Raw genomic sequence first — 23,010 nt, 5'->3', positions numbered from 1 at the left:
AGGAAGGTTTAACCTTTTGCATTCAGAGTGCCCTTTGCAACTTTCAGTTCTTTTATGTAATAATCTCGCTCAAAGGTATGTTTGTATGAAACTCTGGATTTAACAAAATAGAAATGGGAATCTATATATTCATACTGATGACTGACCATTACGAGTACTAGCTACCTCCTTAAGAAATGCATGTGGGTATGTCTACTGTCCTGGAAGGGTTAAAACTTATTTCTGGTTATGTCCTTGACACTTTTATTTTTAACACAAATCTTGTAGATGTGAGGGTATGTAAAGTCTTTCCTTTTTTTTTCCCACATTCAGTATTTCTGAAAGATATCTTGTGAAAAGCAAAAAGGGTATAAACAGTTCTTTATAAAATATTTATTTTTCTACTTCGGATTCCATGCTATTGTGTTGATCTGAACTCATAGGTGTGAAAACAAAGCAGTGCATTGCTGTTATGCTGGAAAGTTTGGCATTTCTCATGTTTGTGAGCACTTTAAAAAATTTATTACTTTTTCAAGGAAATAGGAAAATAACAAATTTGATTTTTTTAAATCATTGAGATATGGTAAGTTACATTTTTTATGTAAGAAATATAAGACTTGTGTTGACAAGCAGCTTTTACTGATGTTAATGTACATGTTGTCTTGAGTGCTTTACTAATACTTTTGTAATTATATTTGCATTCATGCCGACTGTGAAATATAGCAAGTAGAATATTCAGTGATATGTACACTGCTCTGATTGCTAGCTATAGTTTAACTTATTTGTTTACAGCAATTTTATTAGTGATTGTTTATCTACTTAATGTGATCACTTACAACATTTACTTTTGCACGATATTACAGTAAAATAGATTTCGACTGTGTTGGATAAAATACACAATGGTTTTTAAAAGTATTCAGGTTGTTCCTTGTAGAAAGAACGCCGATTATGTGTTACTTATATCACATAATAGTGGCGGAAAAAAAACCTCAAGATTTAGCATCAACCAGAGCGATACAACAGTTGGTATTCTACAGTGTCATTACTAGCAGTTACCCTCCATGGTTGGCTCTATATGAAACATTAGTGCACTTAAGCCCAAATCAAGTACTTGGGCACATAGTTCATAAAGTACAGCATTGTATTGGATGAAATGTTAAATCTAGGCCCATTTAGACTTTATTTGAAGAAGAACAATGAGTTCTTCTCACGTGCTGGTCAATGACCTTCCTTCAATTCACACTTATAAAGAACCCAGATTATCTGATCATTCACTTTATTTGCTGGTTATGGAACCTTTTGTAGGATTACTGGCAACTATATTAGGCTATCAAACACCAGTAGTTAAATTTCAAATTAGGATATCCTGTGAATGGAATAAAAAGTTATATGAATTGCTGAAAAAACATGCTGTGAGAGCTTTTCACTTCTTATGTAGATGAGTGAAATGCTGGAGGAATGGAAAGTGACAAATGTTACCCTGTGTTCAAGAAAGGGTAAAAGGACATTTCTACTAAACTCAATATCAGTTGGTTAGTAAGATTTTAGAAACAATATGAGGGGAAAACATAATGCTTAGTTTTGAACTATTTAAAATGAGCCAGCATGGATGTTTAAAAGGTAGATCATGCTTTACTAATTTAAATTTTTTCATGAAGTGACAGAGAAAGTTGATAAAGGGGAAGCAATGGATGTTGTCTATGGAATTGAAGGTTCAGTGACAGCTTGGATAACAAGACTGATCAAAGACGGAAAACCAGGAGTTATGGTAGAAGGTTTATTTTTCAGATGGGAGGAGTGTTTCCTTTGATACATGTACATTTCTTTGATATTGAAATACAGAGTGAAGTATTCTGATGATACCAAATCTGGAGCGGACTGCACCATAGGTGTTTAATGTTTCATCAAGTATTAATTAACTGAATTGAAACTCACACATGAGGATGTTCTTCCTCAATGCCACCAGCTACCCAACCATGTCATGAAATAATTGTATAGGATGGAAAATTAGCAAGCAATTAGTTTCTTAAGGTCTTTCTTGGAGCGAGAGTGGTCCTAAAACACTTCAGAGTAACATGAGCAAACAAAATTTGATAGCAAGCCAGCTGAGGAGGTCTCAGAGTAGATGACCAAGGGACTTAGAGGTAAACTTTAGGAATACATTAGAGGAAGAAAAACTTTTGGAAATATGGAAAGGTTTAGGGAAGGAATTCCAGAGGTTAGGGCCTTGACAACTGAATGTACAACCTCCAGTGGTACAACTAGAATCAAAGGGGTGCCAATATTGAGGAAGGATTGCATACTGTAAGAGATTACAGAGATAGAGAGAACAAAACTTGCACTTCAGTACAGGGATGAGAATATTAAAACTGAGACACTGTCTCACTGGGGTCCACAGTAGGTCCAGGGGGCATTCAGGTGATTCAGACTTGCAGTGAGTGAGAATACATGTAGCAGAATTTTGACTTCCATGTTTACAGCTGGTAGAATGTGAGAGACCAGTCAGGATAGTGTTGAAATAATCAAATCTAGAGATTACATGGACAGAGACCTAGATTTCAGCAGTAGGTGAGTAAGACAAGGGCAGATTCACTAAACATTATGGAGGTAGGAAGAAAGAGTTTTTGGGGATGACCTAGGTATGAACTCAGCACCTAATGTTATACCAGAGTTAAGAACAGTCTGTACAAACTAGTGCATCTCATTAAATATAACAGAACAACCAAAATCATTATTCAAATCCATTGAAATCCTACAATACAGAATGACTTGTTTGCATTCATTTCTTACTTCTAGGCGCAGAAATCATGGATTGAAGGGGTGTTCTATAAGCGCGAATGTGGAAAAATTATACCCAGTTCCAAAGATTCACACAGGTGAGTAGATACAAGTGTAACACATTCAAAAGGTTGGACAGTATCCACACTGTGACTCTGCAAGGAGTTCTTTAGTCAATGGGAAGAGGTGTTCGAGGAGGAATCTTGCAATGATCTTCTCAGTGAGGGAGAGCTGGGATACCTCTCTGTGGTTATCGTATTCAGTCTGGTCTCTTTTGTTGGCAGAGATCACAGTGACAACATCTTGAAGACTTGCTGGCATCCTATCCTCCTTCCAAAGAGGGAGATGAGGTCATGTATTCATGCTGAGTGTACTTCTCCACCATGTTTCAGAATTTCCAAAGGGGTTCTGACTGGGTTAGTGGCATTGTTGGCGTTCATCTCTTGCAAGTTATGTTACAAACGATCAACCTTATGTTGTGCTGAGATGGTGGCAGATAGATTGATGGGATGTAGTCGACATCACTCAGATCAAAGATGGAGTCTCTTTTGAAGAAACCGCTTATCCCTCTGTTCATAACTCTCAGTAGGATAGGTCCTTGTGGCCAAGCGCCAACTCGCCGACACCTCCTCCTACAGCCCCCTTGATCACGACCCCACCTCCTATCACCAAACTATCATTTCCCAGACCACCCACAACCTCAACACCTCTGGGGATGTCCCATCCACAGCCTCCAACCTCATTGCCCATGAACCCCCCACTGCCCGATTCTACCTTCTACCAAAGATTTACAAACCTGACTGTCCCGGTCAACCCATTGTTTCAGCCTGCACCACTGAACTCATCTCTTTCTACCTCGACACCGCCTGGACCCGCTTAGTCCAGGAACTCCCCATCTACATTCGTGACACCACCCACGCCCTTCACCTCCTCCAAGATTTTCATTTCCCCGGCCTCCAATGCCTCACATTTACCATGGACTTACAGTCCCTGTACGCATCGATCCACCACAATAAAGGTCTCCAGGCTCGCCGTTTCTCCCTCTCACGCTGTCCCAACCAGTACCCTTCCGCTGATACCCTCAACAGCCTGGCTGAACTGGTCCTCACCCTCAACAACTTCTCCTTCCAATCCTCCCACTTTATACAAGCCAAAGGGTAGCCATGGGCACCCAGCTATGCCTGCCTGTTTGTAGGGTACATGAAACAGTCCACTTCCACAGTTACACTGGCACCATCCCCCACCTGTTCCTCTGCTACATTGATGACTGTATTGGCGTCTCTTCGCGCTCCCACAAGGAGGTTGAACTGTTCATCAACTTTATCAACACCTTCCATCCAACCTCAAATTCACCTGGACCATCTCGGACACCTCCCTCCCCTTCCTGGACCTCTCCATCTCCATCTCTGGTGACTGACTAACCACAGGCATATACTACAAACCCAATGACTCCCACAGCTACCTAGTCTACACCTCCACCCACCCTACTTCCTGTAAGAAACACCATCCCTTACTCCCAATTCCTCCGCCTCCACAGCATCTGTTCCCAGGATGACTAATTTCATCTCAGAAAGTCCCAGATGGCCTCCTTCTTCCACAATCACAACTTCCCTTCCCACTTGGTCGACGATGCCCTCCAGCGCATTTCCACCACTTCACGCATTACCGCCCTTGACCACCACACCCCTCCCAATGCAACAAGGACACAACCCTCACCTTCCACACCACTAACCTCCGCATACATCATATCATCCTCCACCACTTCCGCCACCTCCAAACATACCCTACCAAAGATATATTTCCTTCCATACCCCTATCAGCGTTCCGGAGAGACCACATTCCCTTCGCACAGCCTTCATCAGGTACACACCCCACTCCAGACACCTTTCCCTCCCACCACAGGAAGTGCAAAACCTGTGCCCACACCACTCCCCTCACCTCCGTCCGAGGCCACAAATGATCCTTCCACATCCAACAGGAATTTACCTGTACCTCTACCAATGCCATCTACTGCATCCGTTGTAGACAGTGTGGTCACCTCTACATCAGGGAGACAGGATCCCTTGTTGTGGATCATTTCAGAGAACATCTCTGGGACACCCGAACCCACTAACTCCACCGCCCTGTGGCTGAACACTTCAACTGCCCCTCCCACTCCGTCAAGGACATGCAGGTCCTGGGCCTCCTCCACCACCAAACCGTTACCACCCGATGCCTGGAGGAAGAACACCTTATATTCCGCCTTGGGACCCTGCAACCACTCGGAATTCCTCATTTCCCCTCCTGCCACATTATCTCAGTTCCAAGCCTCCAATTCAGCACCGTCCCCTGGACCTGTCCATCACTTTCCCTCTCTGACCTATCACCTTCTCCCTCACCTTCATCCACCTATTGCTTTCCCAGCTGCCTCTCCCTAACCTCAACCCTCTTCCATTTATCTCTCAGCCCTGACCCACAAGCCTCATTCCTGATGAAGGGCTTATGCCCAAAACGTCGATTTCCCTGCTCCTTGGATGCTGCCTGACCTGCTGTGCTTTCCCAGCAACACACTCTCGAATCTGATCTCCAGCATTTGCAATCCTCACTTTCTCCTAGGTCCTTGTGTGCTTGGGCTACAGGTGCTCTTGATCGTGCTGAAGAATCATCAAAGTTGTCCCTGAGTTGCTGGATTTTCTGCATTTGATTGACCCACCATCTGTTACTAAGGTTATGGTTTTTGTTTTGGACCTGGACTTCACTTATCTGTAGATCTGTTTTCTTTCCCTTGAGTTTTGGTAATGCTGCCAGTTCAGGAATGTTTTACACTGGTGATTTAGTAACATCTGGATCCCTTGATCCAGTCGTGCGTGTTTCCTGGTAGAGAAACTCAAAGTTTCCTCATGAGTGCCTTTATTGAAGGCAGGCCAGGCTCTGTGGCCATTCCTATTCCTCAACATTGTCAGGTTGACTGTGAGGCAATGGTTAAGTAGCTCTTTCTCATTGAACTCTGCAGGCTCAGAGCTTGAAACTTTTATGTTTGTGGCTCACTAAAACCATGATAGAACCACAAGGTAGACAGAGGGTAAACTTGAACAGTGAATACTTTATTGTGCTTCCCTTCAGATCCATCACTGGTCTTGGACTGCCTCCCTTTCCTGTTGCCACTGGGTTACCTGGCCCCTCTCCTGAAGGGGCAGTACACAGCCAACTACATACATAACACTCTTCTCCCTTTATTTCAATTCTACCCTTAATACATATACAGTACATGCAACAACTATAACTATTATTTAGGCATTGTAGCCAATATTGTCAGGAATATTTACCAAAAAAAAAAGCAATACGGAGAAAAATAAACACTTTCATGCTCTACATTGTCGTGATCACTGTCTCAGGGGGATGGTGATTCCTCCAGACCATCTCCTCATTTCAGGAAACTTTTCTAGTAGTGGTCTCCCGGGCTTCTGGAAGCTTCTGTTGTCCCGCAGGTACATCCCTCTGACTGGCTATTGTTGCCATGTAACGCTGTTGTTATCTCCTCCCTGGGTATGGCCAACCCTGGCTCAGAGACATGTGACTCGATCAACATCCCTGTCCCATTGGGACTGGGTCTTTCCTCTTTGGAATGCCCACAAACTTGAGGTTCCTGCCCTTCTGACCACCCGTCCTTCCTGATTTCGCTCTGCCACTTCTCTGGTCTCTTCCATTCACAGTTGGTCAAATGTGGTTCTCAGATGGTGGTTGAACATTAAGGCTGCCAGAGAACACTGAGTCATCATGTGTGGTACATGCTGAGGATCTTTTTGATTCGCTGTCCCAGCGACCCCTTCTCTAGTGAGACCTTTAAGGCCTGCTTCAAGGTTTATACAAATGCTCTACCTGACCACTTGTTGCTGGGAGATACAGAACCAATCTCATAGGTCTGATTCCGTGATCTTCCAGGTGCTCTTCAAACACTTGCACTGTCACTCACGACGTTTTCAGGGTTCCTGAACCTGGCAAATACTTCATCCAGTCAGTCTATTGTTGCTTCAACTGAGGCCAACTTCTTGATCACCGCTTGGAGTGGGTCATCCACAATAACTACTAACTTCTGTCCCAATACTGATCCTGCAAAATCAACATGAATTCACTGCCACTGTGATTGAAACCGTTCCCATGTGTGAAGGGGTGATGACAGCAGCGCTTTCCTTACTAATGCACAGGATTCACATGATCCCACTTTCTCCTCAATTTGGGAGTTCACCTTTGGCCATGAAGTTCCTAGCTATTTCTTTCATTTGCAACACAGTTCCCTCGGTGCACTTGTTCCAGCACCTTCCCTCTTGAGAGGGGAGTGATAACAGCTCTCATTCCCTACATTAAACCCATCTAACACAGACAACTCCCATCTCCTGGACAGGTAAGAGCATAATTCAGTCTCCCTCTCGAGGGCAAGTCTACTGTATCATTCTGGATAGCATTCCACACTTGACCTGTTGACACTGGTATTTTATCATCCTGGGAAAAGTGCATAATTTTCAGGTAGTGGTGGTGAACATTTTTAATCCTGGGTAGCGGCTGCCTTGACAAAGCATGTGTATGCCATGCTTCTCAGTCATATGTGATTTCATATGATTAGGTGACAGAGCCAGTGCCCTTCTCTGCAGGTGAGCTGCCACCATTGACAGTATTCCCGTATGCAGGCCAAGAATGGAGATTAGAGGCCTCTAGTCTGTCAGAAGCAAGAAGTGTCTGCCATAAAGGAAATATGTGAACACCTTAACACCAAACACAATGCCTAACTCTTCCTTTCCACTTGGGCGGACTTCCCCTCGATGTTTGTTTGTGACCTCGATGCACAAACAATAAGCCATTCCTCTCCAATTGGCAAGATGTGTGATAGTACAGCACTGACCCTATAAGGAGAGGCATCACATGCAAACTACAGTGGCCACTTTTGGTTGAAACATGTTCACACCTCTGACCTTTTTAGATCTCGCTTCACTTCCTGGTGAGCCTTATCACATTCCTGGGTCCATTCCTGTGATTGCTTGTTTTCCCAGCAACTGGTGCCAGATTGGACACGAGTTTGCCATATAGTTTACAAGTCGTAAGAATGATCTCAGTTGAGAAACATTCTCTAGTCTAGGGACCTTCATGATAGCCTGTATCTTCTGGGGTGCCTTGTGTGGTCCCTTGCATCGATTATGTGGCTCAAGTACTCTATGGAGTCTTTTAAAAAAATCTCACGTTTCTCCCTTTTTAACTTGAAGCCTGTGTTCCTGCATCCATTTTAGGGTTTTTTCTCAGTTTTCTAATGCTCCTTTTGGGAGGATCCAGTAAGTTCAATATCATCTGGATGCCTGACAATCCACTCAAAATGTGATCCATGGCCCTCTGGGAAAGAGCTGGCGCTGGCGTGATGCGAAAAAGCAGTGCTTGTAACAGAGTAGTCCCCTGTCTGAGGTGGCTGAGATTCCATCGTGACTCCTGTCTGTAGGTCGATGCCTGTGACAAATCTATTTTTGAGAATTCCTTTTTCTCAGCCAATCCACCAAAAGGTCCTCAATATGTGGAAGTCGGTTTTGATCCACACACAGGGCTGGGTTGACTGTGATGTTAAAGTCCCCACAAATCCTCACTACACCATCTGTTCATAAGTCCAGAACAATGGAAGTGGCCCATTCACTGGTGGATACTGGTGTCAATGTTTCCAATTTGACCAGTCATTCCAATTCCCTGCCTCCATTTTAGGCCGGGTGGCATACTGTACAATATGTGCCTTTAGACTCGTTAACAAGCCTCCTGCCTCAACCAATGTTTAATTTCTACTCTTTTCATTTCTCCCAGGGTTCCCTTGAAGTCATGCTTATACCTGTCCACAATCTCTTGAAAATGCATTTTTGAGTTCACTAACCCTTTAACTGCACCCAAATTTAATTTAATTTTTGTGAACATCTGTGAATCAGGAGTGTTCGAATAATGCAGAGCAGTTGCTTTTCATTATGCACAGAGGTAATTCAGCACACTGTGATCCCATAGCCGTACCTGTACCAGCACATAGCCCTTTAGTGACCTCTTTCCCACAGCGTAACATTGATTCAGGAATCAGAGACACCACTATACATGTATCCAGTTTCATCATTACCCTCTTACCCTCTAATTTGGGAAGAACCCAGGAACAATCAGCTTACCTTGTAATCGAAACTCTGCTGACTCTGTGCCTTTGGCTTCTCCAGCTGACCCTGCTGACTCTCAGTCTACTCCTGGGCTGGCCGCATATACCTTATGCCTTGTCTTTTGATAGATACCCCTTCTCTTGGTTGGGCAATTTTGGCCAATATGGCCCATTCACTTACACCTGCATTGGGCCTCTTGAGTTCAACATATTGACTCTTTGTGGTCACTCTTGCCACATTAGTTGCATTCTATAGTTGGTATTGCACTCTGCTGCATTTTTGCCACTTCACGTACCTGAGCATCGTCACTCACCTGTTATGCTTCAGTGAAGCTAACTCCATCAAAGTTATAATTTTGAAAGATATCTTTTGTTGGATGGCTTTTTGTCAGAGGCCACAAATCAAATGGTTCTGCGAGTCTTGGAAAAACCCTCTTAATTTGCAATGTTTCACTAACCTCTTTAAGGCTGCCGGATGATGGACCCTCCTCGGTGCTGTGCTCAATTATGAAAATGCAAATGTTCTGCAATCATCAGTGACTTTGGTGAAAATAGCTTTCACCATTTGAAACCCCCTCAAATTGTGAAAGTCTTGATACTAGAGAAAGTCAGTACCATAATGCCTTCAGCCAGTTTATTTGCCTTCAAGTACGTGTCAAAATGTTTGGTGTACAAAATCCAACTTAGTGTCTCTTCATCAAATTGGTCAGCCATTTTGTTTTCCTCCTGGTAGGAATTTTTCCCACCACTTGGGATTGGTAATTTGTCACAGGCCGAGTCTCATTTGTGAACAATCTCTGTTTCAGCCTCTCTCTCACTGACCGTTGTAGCATCCTATTCTTCCTGGTGTTAACCATAACACATGTCTCCTCAGAACCGCGTTCTGTGACACGTCAGTAAGCTCTCCTCTTCACCTGTTGGTTGCAGTCTAAGTCTCCTCACGATCGCCACTCTTGGCTCACCCTCCAGTGCACACCATTATTCCCTGGCAATGTACTGCAACCCAATTCCCTTCATGTCTGATTCCCTCAACATTACCATCTCAATCCTGTGCCATTTTCAAAGTCTGGGTGGCATCTTTCCTCCTGACACAAAATACACTGTTCCCACAGAATTTGTGGCTCGATTCCAATTTTTGTCACCAATTAAGATGTTAGTGGTTCACCGCAACCATAAATAGAACATGAAGTAGACAGAGGATAAACTTGAATAGGAAATACTTTATTGTAGGTCTCTCAGCTTGTCAGTCAGTTTTTACATTGTTGTCCATTGCTCCTGCCCTGAGTCAACTGCACTGAGTCACCTGACTTGCTCTCTTAAAGAGGCAGCACATTCTGAACAATATTTCAGAATTTTGATTGGTTTTTGTGCAGCATTTAGCCTGTTGTGGCAGTAATAGGATTTTGCTGATTTTACATCCTCTTGTTTTGACATTGAATCACAAGGAATACAAGCTCCTAGGAATGTCGGGTGTTTAGGGGATACTTCCTGTCTATCCAGCACACCTGGTCTCCAAATGTCTCAATAATTCTTGCCATTGGACAAAGACCTTGGAGCACGAGTACCGTGTGGTAGTCAGCGTCCAAAGGCCATGCATCTTTCAACCTCTCAAAATGAATGTGACCAATATCATTGTGTGGGGCCGCTGCTATGATTGGTGGGTGTTTAAACTAACTTGTCAAGGGGACGGATACGGAGAATGCACCGACAAATGTAGAAAAAAAATGTCAAGTCCAATTAGAAGGCAAAGTGTATATAGTCAGGTTAAGACACAGGGCTGTGGGGCAAGGCTGGATGGAGGAGGTGGTGTCATAATGTTGACCAAGTAATCACTCAGTACAATAAGGAGGAATGATTCATTTTCTGTACCCAGACGTGTTATCCTGCAGAACTGAGTAATCTTCTCACCACCAAAATCACCATGACTGTGTTTTTATAAACTATTAACTGTCACCGGTTATCACCCTTGCAGCCAATTAAAAACTTACATGCAAAGCCCTTTAAGAGCAATGCAGACCATCAATTGTGAAGTGGGGAAGCAGGTGAAAGTGGGGGAAGATATCTTAGATATTTCCTCAATTGAGGCCACATGGATTGAACAAAAAAATAAGGGGGCAATGGATAGAGGATTTGAAAAGTGTGGTGCTGGAAAAGCACAGCAGGTCAGGCAGCATCTGAGGAGCAGGAGAATTGATGTTTTGGGCATGATGAAGAGCTCTTGCCTGAAACATCGATTCTCCTGCACTACACTTTTTGACTCTGATTTCCAGCATCTGTAGTCCTCACTACTTCCCAGTGGATAGAGGATTGGCAGACTGGAATAAGGCAGAAAATAGGGATAAAGGGGTCATTTTCAGAATGGCAGCTGGCAATTAATAGAGTACTGCAGGGGTCAGTGTTGGGACCGCATCAATTCATGTTTAATATTAACAATCTGGGTGAAGGAAGGATGAGAATATTGTTGCTAAGTTTGAAGATGATGCAATGATAGGTTGGAATGACACGTACTGTTGAGGAAGTGGGAGGTTGCAGAAGGACTTAGGCTTGGAAAGTGGGCAAAGAAGTGGCAAAAGAAATAGAATATGGAGATATGTGAGGAAGAATAAAACATAGATTTTTTTTAATGGGGAAAGCTTTGGAAATCTGAAACATAAAAGGACTGAAGAATCCTAGTTCAGGATTCTCTTCAGGTTAGCATGCAGGTTCAGTTGGCAGTTAGGAAGACAAATGCAATGTTAACATTCATACCAAAAGGCCTAGAATTGAAGAGCAGAGATGTACTGCTGAGGTTGAGTGAGGCTTTGATCAGGCCACATTTGAAATCTTGTGAGCAGATTTGGGTCTGGTATCTTAGCAAGCGTGTATTGGCATTGGCGGGAATCCAGAGGAGGTTTACAAGAATGATCCCAGGGAGGAAGGCTTTGTCATATGAGGAGCGTTGAGGACTCGTGTCGTACTCGATAGCGTATGGAAGGATGAGATGGGGATTTAATTGAAACTTACAGAAGACTGACAGGCCCAAATAGAGTGGTCATTGAGAAGATGTCTCTACTGGGAAGACAGGATTCAGCCTCAGAGTGAAGGGATGACGCATTAGAACTGAGATGAGGAGGAATTTCTTCAGCCAGAGGATGGTGAATCTGTGGAACTAATTATCACAGAAAACAATGGAGGCTAAGTCATAGAGTTGTAAATCACGGAAACAGACATTTCACTCCAACTTGTCCATGCCAACCAGATATCCTAAATTAATTTAGCCCCATTTGCCAGCATTTGGCCCATATCCCTCTAAACCCATCTTATTCGTGTATCCATCCAGATGTCTTTTAAATGTTGTAATTGTACAGCCTCCACCACCATCTCTGCCAGCTTGTTCCATACATGTACCACCCTCTTCATGTAAAAGTTGCCCCTCACGTCCTTTTAAATCTTTTGCCTATCACCTTAAACTTTGCCTTCTGCTCCCCTACTCTGGGGGGAAGAGGAACTTGGCTATTCATCCCTCATGATTTTATAAACCTCTATAAGTTCACTCCTTAACCTCCAACACTCGATGGGAAATAGCTCCAGCCTATTCAGCCGCTCTCGATAGCTTAAACCTTCTAACACCAGCAACATTCTTGTAAATCTTTTCTGAACCCTTTCAAGTTTCATAACATCTTTCCTATTGCAGGGAGACCAAAATTGCATGCGGTACTCCAAAAGTGGCCTCACCAATGTTCTGTACAGCTGATACATGACATCTCAGCTCTGATACTCAATGCACTGACCAATGGAGGCAAGCGTACCAAACATCATCTTCGTCACCCTGCCTACCTGCGACTCCACTTTCAAGGAACTATGTACTTAGGTCTCTTTGTTTGGTAGCACTTCCCAGGGCCCTACCATTAGCTATATTAGTCCTACCTGGTTTGCCTTACCAAAATACAATCTCACATTTATCTAAATTAAACTCAATCCGTCACTCCTCAGTTCACTAGCTCATCTGAACATGGTCCCGTTGTACTCTGAGGTAACCTTTTTTACTGTCCACATGAATTTTGGTGTCATCTGCAGACTTACTAACAATGCCTCCTATATTCATATCCAAATAATTCTTATAAAATGCAAAGAACAGTGTATCCAGCACCAATCCTTGCGGCACACTCCTGGTTACAGGCCTGCACTCTGAGAAACACCTCTACCATCACCCTCTCTCTTCTACCATCGAGCCAATATTGCATCCAAATGGCTAACTCTCCTGGACCCCACATGATCTGACATTTCTTATCTGTCAACCATGCAGAAACTTGTCAAACTTGAGAGTGTGGTGCTAGAAAAACACAGCAGGCCTGGCAGCATCCAAGGAGCAGGAGAATCGACATTTCTGGCATAAGTCCTTCATCAGGAATGTGGCTTGTGGGCTGGGGGGAGCTGAGAGATAAATGGGAGGGGGATCAGGCTGGGAGGAAGACAGCTGAGAATGAATCTATGACTCTATGAAGGTGGGGGAGAAGGTGATCAGTCAGAGAAGAGAGCTGGAGAGGATAGATTGGAAAGATAGATGGGACAGGTCAAGATGGTGGTGCCAAGTTAGAGGCTTGGGACTGGGATAAGGTGGGGAGGGGAAATGAGGAAACTGGTGAAATCCACATTAATTCCCTGTGGTTGCAGGGTCCCAAGGCAGAAGATGAGGTGTTCTTCCTCCAGGCGTCGGGTGGTTAGGGTTTGGCGATGGAGGAGGCTCAGGACCTGCATGTCTGTAACGGAATGGGAGAGGAAGTTGAAGTGTTCAGCCACGGGGCGGTGGGGTTGGTTGGCATGGGTGTACCAAAGATGTTCTCTGAAACAATTTGCAAGATGGCTTCCTGTCTCCCTGATGTAAGAAGAGACCACGTCGGGTGCAATGGAAACAGTAGATAACATTCATGGAGGTACAGGTAAATTTTTGTTGGATGTGGAAGGATCCTTTGAGACCTTGGATGGAGGTGAGGTTTTGCACTTCCTGCGGTGGCAGGGAAAGGTGCTAGGAGTGGGGTGAGGGCTGGTGGAGGTGTGGATCTGATAAGGGAGTTGTGGAGGGAATGGTCTCTCTAGAATGCTGATCAGGTTGGGGAGGGAAATATATCCATAGTGGTTAGGTCTGTATGTAGGTGGCGGACGTACGGAGGATGATTCGATGTATACGGAAGTTGGTGGAGTGGAAGGTGAGGACCAGGGGTTCTGCCTTTGTTGCGCTGGGAGGGTGGGGTTCATGGGCGGAGGTGCGGGAAGTGGAGGAGATGGACTAGGGGTCATCATCGACCATGTGCGAGGGGAAATTGTGGTCTTTGAAGAAGGAGGCCATCTGGGATTTTCTGAGGTGGAACTGATCATCATGGGAACAGATGTGGTGGAGGTGGAGCAATTGGGAATAAGGGACAACATTTTTACAGGAGGTAGCAGTGGAAGATGGTGGGTGTGTAGTAGATGCCTGTGATTAGTTAGTCGCCAGAGATGGAGATGGAGAGGTCCAGGAAGGGGAAGGAGGTGTCCGAGATGGTCCAGGTGAACTTGAGGTTGGGGGGAAAGTTGTTAGTGAAGTTGCTGAACTGTTCAACCTCTTTGTAGGAACACGAGGTGGCGCCGATACAATCATCAATGTACTGGATGAAAAGTTGGGGGATGATGCCAGTGTAGCTGTAGAAGATGGACTATTCCACATACTCAACAAAGAGGCAGGCATAGCTAGGGCCCAGGCAGGTGCCCATGACTACCCCTTTTGTTTGGAGGAGTGGGAGGATTGAAAGGAGAAGTTGTTAAGGTTGGGGATCAGTTCAGCCAGGTGTCACGGGTGTCAGTGGAAGGGTATTGGTTGGGGCAGCTTCAGAGGAAGGAGCTGAGGGTTTGGAGGACTTCGCCGTGGTGGATGGATATGTACAGGACCCGGATGTCCATGGTGAAGATAAGGAGTAGGAGGACGGGGAAACGAAAGTCTTGGAGAAGGTGAAGGGTGTGGGTGACTATCCCTAATCCGTCCTTACCTTTTCATGTAAATGCACGTATGTCCTATCCCTCAGAATCCCTTCCAACAACATACCTACCACTGATGGCAGACTCAATGGGCTGAATGACCAAATTCTGCTTCTATATCTTATTACCACCTTGCTGAAGTGACAATATGCACTGCTCTGCCTTCATCCGTCTTCTTTGCCACTTCAAAAAACTCAATCAAATTAGTGAGATTTGATTTCCCACTCACAAAGCCATGTTGGGGATCTCTAATCTGTCCTTACCACTCCATTTAAATGCGTATAAGTCCTGTCCCTCAGAATCACCTCCAACAATGGACCTACTGCTGATGGCAGCCTCACTGGTCTACAGTTCCCTAGCTTTTCCTTACGACCTTTCTCAAATAATGGCAACACATCAGCTATACTGCAGTCATCTCTGGATGATACAAATATCTCACATGTATTTAAGAATGAAATAGATAGGTTCTTGATTAATAAGGGGAATAAAGGTTATGGAGAGAAGGCAGGAGAAAGTGGTTGAGAAACATATCAGCCATGATCGAACGGTGGAGCAAACTCAGTGGGCTGATGGGCCTAATTCTGCTCATTTACCTTATGATCTTATGGATGTTGTTGAAAATGTATTATAGTTCCTCCAAATAATCTGAGAGAACTAGAAGGAGACATATACAGATAAATGTAGGAGACATGAAAAGTCAATAAACTGACAATAGTAGGGGATTTCAACTATTGACTGGGATAGACAAAATGTGAAAGGTTTAGAGGGGGTAGAAGTCTTAAAATGTCTCAGAGAGATTTGTAAGCCAGTATGCAGTAAGTTCTACAAGAGAATAAGGCAGTGCTAAACCTATTGAGGGCAGGTAAGTGGTCAATGTGGTTGAGAGGGATTATTTTGGTAATAATGAACATGAATCAGTCAGATTTAAGGAAGCCTTAGGAAATAATAAAGATGGACCAGAAATAAAGGTTCTGAATAGATTTTAATAAGACAGGATTTGACTAAAGTGGACAGTGAGCAGCTACTTGGAAGAAAATTTACATAGAACAGTGAGTGTCATTCAAAAAAGAAATATTGGGAATGCAGGGCTAACACATTCCTACAAAGATGAAAAGTTGGATGAAGAAGTTCCGAGAACTCTGGATGTTGAGGAATGTATAGAATTGGGTAAGGAATAAAAGGGAAGTTTATGGTAGATACTAAAGGCTCAAAAATACCAGAAATCCCAGAGACAAAAAGAAAGCCCAGGACGTTGCTTAAAAAGGAAATGAAGAAAGTGAAGAAAAGGCATTAAAAACACTGGTGAATAAAATAAAGGAATATTCAAAGACAATTTGTAAATATATTTGAGGCAGGAGGATGACCAGCTAAGAGCAGGACCCATTGGAGATCAGTGGTAAATTGCATGTGCAGCTGTAAAATGTAGGTATGTCTGCATTCACTTTTGAGAAGGATGATGTTGGTAAGGATATCAGGGAGGGGGACTGTGAACTACTTGAATTAATTACATTTGAAGGGGAAGTGGTATTAATGGTTGTAGCAGGTTTAAATGGATAAATCCCAAAGTCTAGATGCTGTGGGAGGGCAGGGAGGAAATTGCAGGGGCCCTAACATTGATTTTCAAATCTCCTCTAACCAAAAAAGAGAAGGCAGAGGATAGGAGAACAGCTAATGTTGAAGCATTATGCATTGTAGGGATTAACCAAGGAACTATATGCCAGTAAGATAAACATCAGTAAGGAAATGTCTGGTAAACATACGGAGATACAGAATTGAGCTGCATTTGGAGAGGATAGTGTTATGTAAGTATAGTCAGCATGGCTTTATTAGGGGGTGATCATATCAAACAAATTTGATTATTTCTAGGAGGTGACTAGGTGTGTAGATAAGGGTAGTGCGATTGACGTGGCCCTCATGAGATCTTTGACAAGTTCTAACATAATTTACATGTCAAGAATTCTGGGATCCAAGCCAATTTCACAAATTGGATCCAAACTTAACTCTATGTCAGGAAATGAATGTTAATGGTCCGCGGTGGTTTGTAAGACTGGAAGCCTATGTCTCGCACTATTTAGTATATAGTCCTTTGTGTCCATTAATGATCCAAATATGAATGTAGGAGATTTTATCACTAACTTTGGCGGTCTGGTAAAAAACGAGGAGGAAAACTTCAGATGACAGAATGACATAGACAGGCTAGTCAGGTGGGCAGAGTTATGGCAAATGGAAATTAATCCCGCAAAGTGTGAGGTGATGCATTTTGTGGTGGTTAGGGGAGAGGGACTGATGAATGGTAGGACCCTAGGATACATAGAGGATCAGAAGGACCTTGGTATGCATATCCATTGATATCTGAAATCATAGGACAGCTAGATAAGGTGGTTCAGAAGGCGTATGGGATATTATTAGTCAGGACATTAATGACAAAAGCAGGAGGTTATGATGGGGTTGTATCTAATGTTAGGTCACAGCTGCAATACTGTGTGCAGCTTTGGCTGCCATATCACAGGCAGGATGTGATTGTTGTAAAGAGGGTGCAGATGCAGAGGATATTCAGCCTGGACTGGAATGTTGCAACAATGAAGACTAGATAGACTGGGGTTGTTTTCCCCAGAGCAGAAAGTATGGAGGGGTACCTAAATGAACCTTCTTATGCCTCCCAAGCTCTCTTTAAAATTCCTCCCCTTCAAACCCCAGCTCTTGCAGTCTTCCCCCACCTAGCACCAGCTCCTGTACCCCTCCCCATCTGGCCCCAGCTCTTGTACCCCTCCCCGACCTGGCCTCATCTCCTGTACTCCACCCCACCTGGCCCCAGCTCCTGTACCCCTCCCCGATCTGGCCCCATCTCCTGTACCCCTCCCCCATCTGGCCCCAGCTCCTGTACCCCTCCCCACCCAGCGCCATCTCCTGTAAACCTCGCCCACCTGGCCCCATCTGCTGTACCCCTCCCCCACCTGGCCCCAGCTTCTGTACCCCACCCCCACCTGGCCTCATCTCCTATAAACTTCCCCCACCTGGCCCCATTTCCGGTACCCCTCCCCAATCTGGCCACAGCTCCTGTACCCCTCCCCAATCTGGCCACAGCTCCTGTACACCTCCCCCACCTGGCCCCATCTCCTGTACCCCTCCCCAATCTGGCCTCAGCTCCTGTACCCCTCCCCAATCTGGCCCCAGCTCCTGTACACCTCCCCCATCTGGCTCCATCTCCTGTAAACCTAGCCCACCTGGCCCCAGCTGCTGTAAACCTCCCCCACCTGGCCCCAGCTCCTGTACCCCTCCCCCATCTGGAACCAGCTCCGGTACTCCTCCCCCACCTGGCCCCACCTCCTGCACCCCTCCCCATCTGGCCCCAGCTCCTGTACCCCACCCCCACCTGGCCGTATCTCCTGAACACCTCCCCCATCTGGCCCCATCTCCTGTATCCCTCCCCCACATGGCCCCATCTCCTGTACCCCTCCCCACCTGGCCCCAGCTCCTGTCCCCTCCCTCATCTGGCCCAAGCTCCTGTATGCCTCCCCCACCTGGCTCCATCTCCTGTACCCCTCACTGACCTGGCTCCATCTCCTGTACCCCTCACTGACCTGGCTCCTTCTCCTGTATCCCTCTCCCACCCGGCCCCATTTCCTGTGCCCCTCCCCACCTGGGCCCAGCTCCTGTACCCCTCCACCCATCGGTCCTGCTCTCCTGCACCCCTCCCCCCCGCCCCCAGATCCTGTACCCTTCCCCCACACAGCCTCAGCTTTTACACCCCTCCCCTATTTCCCTTTCACAGACCTCAGTTGCACCCCTCTAGCTACCCACACAGCATCAATACTGAATTTCTGAACTGCTTGCTGCATGGGTGACAAGGTGACTCAGTGGTTAGCACTGCTGCCTTACAGTGCCAGCAACCTGGGTTCAGTTCCAGCCTTGTGTGACTGTCTATGTGGAGTTTGCATGTTCTCCCCTTGTCTGCAGGAATGCCTGCTGGGTGTTCCAGTTTCACAATCCAAAGTTGTGCAGGTTAAGAGGATTGACTGTACAAAATTGTCTGTAATATCCGGGGATGTGTTGGCCAGGTGATTTCGCTATGGTATATGTGAGATTATAATAATAGGTAGTGGGCTGGGTTTAGACAGAATGCTCTTTGGTGGGTCAATGCAGTCTTGATGGGCCAAATGGCATCTTTCCATATGTAGGAATTCTATATACCCATTCTATATGTTCTCCAAATACAGGCTGATTCTCTCCTAGGCTTGCTGTTGATGGGTTCACCTATCAGCAGCAAGCGTGGGAGAGAGCCAGCTATGATTGGAGGACTGGAAACATTTCAGTTCTACACTGTTTGTTGGGTGACTTCATTGGCCTCCCCTGTGAGTAAATCTTCTGAGGCCATTTGAGGATTTTTATGGGATAGACCTGTCTGCTGCCTGTAATTATTTTAAGCATTGAGCACAAGGGAATCAGGTGATCCAGGCTGGAGTTTCAAGCATGTCCAAGTAGAGCAGACCCTGTGTGGCAAATGATGAAGGGAATTTAGTCTTTCAACAAAATCAATGAAGTATGAAGCTGGTTTGAGGCAAAGTTGGTAACGTTTGTTAACTCATCAAATCACGGTGCTGCAATAAGACATTTAGTGTTAAATGGATTGTGTATGGGATTGGAAGAAGCAAAACTCACTCTGAGGCAAGCCAAATGTGCCATGAGTATAGATCCCAGCTACTGGCCTGATCTGGAGAAACGTGTTTCCGAATGGGTTCTAAAAAATCCTCAGAGTAGTTTCATTGCCTGAAATGCTGAACAGCTAGTCCTCATTCAACTTTGTTGTGCCTAATTACATTTCATTTTAACATTGATTATTATTTTGGCTAAAATAACTCCAAGAAGTCACCCTTTATTCACATGTGCATTGTACATGACACTGACCCAGTTAGCACGGAGCCGGTTCTTGGAGCGATAAGAACCCCTGATGCTCCTGTTTCTAGCTGTCAGCAAGGACTCCCTGATCACACCAGGTTAACAGCCCCAAGCAGGGAACTCATATTCTACAAGACCCACCTGGCTGACCTCATTCCAGTCATGACAGTAGACAAATTTTAGCTTAGCATTGACATTTTTGTCTGAACATTGGACATTGACAGTGCACATAAACAATGTCATTGTAAATGTCATTGTGTCCAATACTGTACTGTCTGCATCCCAGACACTCATCTCTTTTGTTTTGGCCATGGACAAGGAGTTAGGCTTCCTTCCTAAATTGGAATTGTATTCCTGGGCTCCATCTAATGACATATGTCCATGAATGCAGGTAATCCTGAGCATTCAGCTACACTGATCAGCATGAAACTCTCGATGGGGCCTGGTCAATCTAATAATACAGAACAGTAAAGATGTATTTTTAAAATTGTACTTCTTTAATGTTTAGTTGTGAATTTTGTTTAGCAAGTTATTTCGGTCTGGAGTGCAGTATACATATACATATATGGTACAGTCTAGTATATCATGTAGTATAGCAATTTATTATTACATGTATTTATGAAAACACAATTTAAAAATATTTCAAATTTTATGTATTTTTCTGGGTGAGAAAGTCCTAAGGAACCTAACTCTGGCTTTAATATTGATTCCTATGGGAAACTATGTTTCACTTAAAGTCTCAATTTTCTGAAATGCAAACATTTAAGTCAGAATTAGTGTCTAGTTAAGTGAACTGAATCAAATGTTGAGTGTAGCAAAGATTTCAGAAAAACAACTAGTTTGTGTAAATATATAATAGAATAGAAATATCCAGCATTGTCACAGAAGACCAAGCTGGCTGGTTAAATGGATTGGCCATGTTAAATTGCCCCATAGTGTCCAGGGATGTGCAGGCTAGGAGCATTAACCATGGCTAATGTGGGATTATGGGAATAGGGTTGGGAGTATTGGTCTGGGTGGAATGCTGTTCGGAGGGTTAGTGCAGGCACAGTGGGCCAAATGGCCTCATTGTGCAGGGATTCTATGTTTCTATCTTGGTAATTGCCAGAACAACTTAATGGACAATGTAGTGGAAACACTGTCAAAAGAAAACTCTTGTCTAGCTTGGCATTCCAGGGTACAATTTTGTGCCTGGTAAATTGTGATGAATTGTTGAGGAAGGAGAGAATCATGACTGCCAATGTCAGCACCACTACCATGGCATAAAAAAAGTCTGGAAGTAGATGGCCATGGGTCTCCCCTGGCTTTGTTCAAAATTGCAGCCTATGGAGTCAGGTTTTCATAGCCGAGATCAATCAAACTGGCAAATCACGCATACACATCTTGTATACCTCAAACTGAGCGGCAGAATGATCTGTATGTTCATTTCCAAGTATTACTGTTCTTATGTACCGACTTTTCCTTCTGAGTTGCAAAGTAGGTGTGTAGCCTACAGATTTGGGAGAAAGCCACAGAAAATTTCAACTGACTTCATTTCAATGTGTTTAAATACTATTCTGGCAACTTTTCAGATGGCTTTTAAACAGTTTAAGCGTCTGATGGAAATGGTGTCAGATGCATTTGAATCGGAACCAGAATTCCCAATAGGCTTTTGGATCTGTTCTATTCCTTAGGAACTGGTTTAAAAATCACACAACATCAGGTTATAGTCCAACAGGTTCATTGAGAAGGACTTATTTATTTAGATTATAACTTGGTGTATTGTGATTTTTAACTTTGTCCACCCTAGTCCAATGGTGGCCCCTCCACATCATGGCCATTCTCTCTCACTAATGTCTTTTGTCCAAATTCTGTGGGTCCCAAGTTTGTGTTCCATACAAGCTGGTAGGATGTAAGTCTTTCCTTTTGCTGATTACAATGGGTCTTCTAGAATCCAGCTCTATTTGGCACTGGATTCACAATAAATACACCAGTACATTAGCAATCAGACAAACTTCAAGAGTGTAAAATGGCAGTGTGGTATTGGGGGAGTGATTGCCAATCTGAGGTTGGTGCCAAATTACATTGAGAGATATAGTAGAGGATGATGTACTTTTGCAACATGGTCTTTCACTTGATGTGATAGTGCTTAATTAGAATGTATTTTATCCTGGAACACTGAACACACATTCACCACAGAAGCAGCAGAAAGCCAGTTTACAATTGCCACTGATTTTAATTGCTTTTTTGGTTTGAGTACTGTTTTGGTTTGATAGGTTTGAGTACTGCAAAAAAATGTTAAATCAAGTTCTTATTTATGGCAGGTGTCTTCCAGGATGTCAGATTTGCCAGAACCTGGTGAGGTAAGGCAATTTTATACATTTTTTTAAATTTAGCACAATTTTATAAAAAATGTGTTAAATTTGAATCTCGGGCAAAGAGCCTCCAAATCCTCAGCGTTCTTGTTCCCTTGCATGTCTGACAGAGGGTGGAATGTGATTCCACCACTGACCTTTCTTCCTTATTCTGCTGGAGTCAGCTGGGTCAGAGTGAGGTTTCCGTATTAAATAATTTTGATCACCCCCATCTCAGTTTGGCCATATCGTCAGTCCCTGCTGCTGGGGGTGCGAGTCTAAACTGTTGCAATCTGCAGGACTGGTTAGTAGCCACCACTGACTTCAAAGAATTCCTTGCAAGATGAATAAAATTTTCATGCAGAAAAGTTTTTTGAAGTTATCCAGTCCCATTACCATGTTCCAGAGGCTTTGACGAGAAACTCATAATGCTTCGCATTCAACGACCTGCTTTCTGGCTTCTTCCTAATATTCAAATTGACATTCGATAGGAGGCAAAAGCAATGGAAAAGTCAAAGGAGGAAGCATTGGACCCAATACTTTGTGCTATATGGGGCAGTGTTACAGTATCATTAATATTTAACAAAGACACCCAAACATCCAGCAATTAACTGACAGAAGTACACCATAAGATTTTATGGATTTACTTGCAGCAAACTTTATTGTATATTAAAAGAGGAATAAAGCAAAGAAAGCATTACTATCTAAGTACTGCAGATTGTACTAAGACTGATGCTGTCAACTCAGTTCTACATTTTACTTTACTCCAAGTATTCCCTTATACCTGAATGCTCATTCACCTTTTCACTGGACCCAATTCAAAGAAATAACGCAGCTCTTGAAAATGTACTTCAATTCGTTTTACTGTTTCAGCGATTCAAGGTACAAAGTTTC

At 44.0% G+C, this 23,010-nt stretch overlaps 1 protein-coding gene across 1 annotated transcript in view; it reads left to right on the top strand.

The window, feature by feature from the left end:
* Positions 1-1,679: 1,679 nt before the first annotated feature.
* LOC132825905 (transient receptor potential cation channel subfamily M member 6-like) overlaps positions 1,680-23,010 on the top strand; it is a 160,000-nt gene continuing 138,669 nt past the window's right edge. The window contains exons 1-3 of the mRNA XM_060841531.1: positions 1,680-1,691; positions 2,782-2,855; positions 22,087-22,125. Coding sequence (XP_060697514.1) covers positions 1,680-1,691; positions 2,782-2,855; positions 22,087-22,125 — 125 coding nt within the window. The remainder of the gene's footprint in view (positions 1,692-2,781; positions 2,856-22,086; positions 22,126-23,010) is intronic.

Source organism: Hemiscyllium ocellatum, chromosome 2, assembly GCF_020745735.1.
Source record: "Hemiscyllium ocellatum isolate sHemOce1 chromosome 2, sHemOce1.pat.X.cur, whole genome shotgun sequence".
NCBI lineage: Eukaryota > Metazoa > Chordata > Chondrichthyes > Orectolobiformes > Hemiscylliidae > Hemiscyllium > Hemiscyllium ocellatum.
Note: the sequence above shows the minus strand (reverse complement) of the source record. Positions and strands in the feature narration are given on the sequence as shown.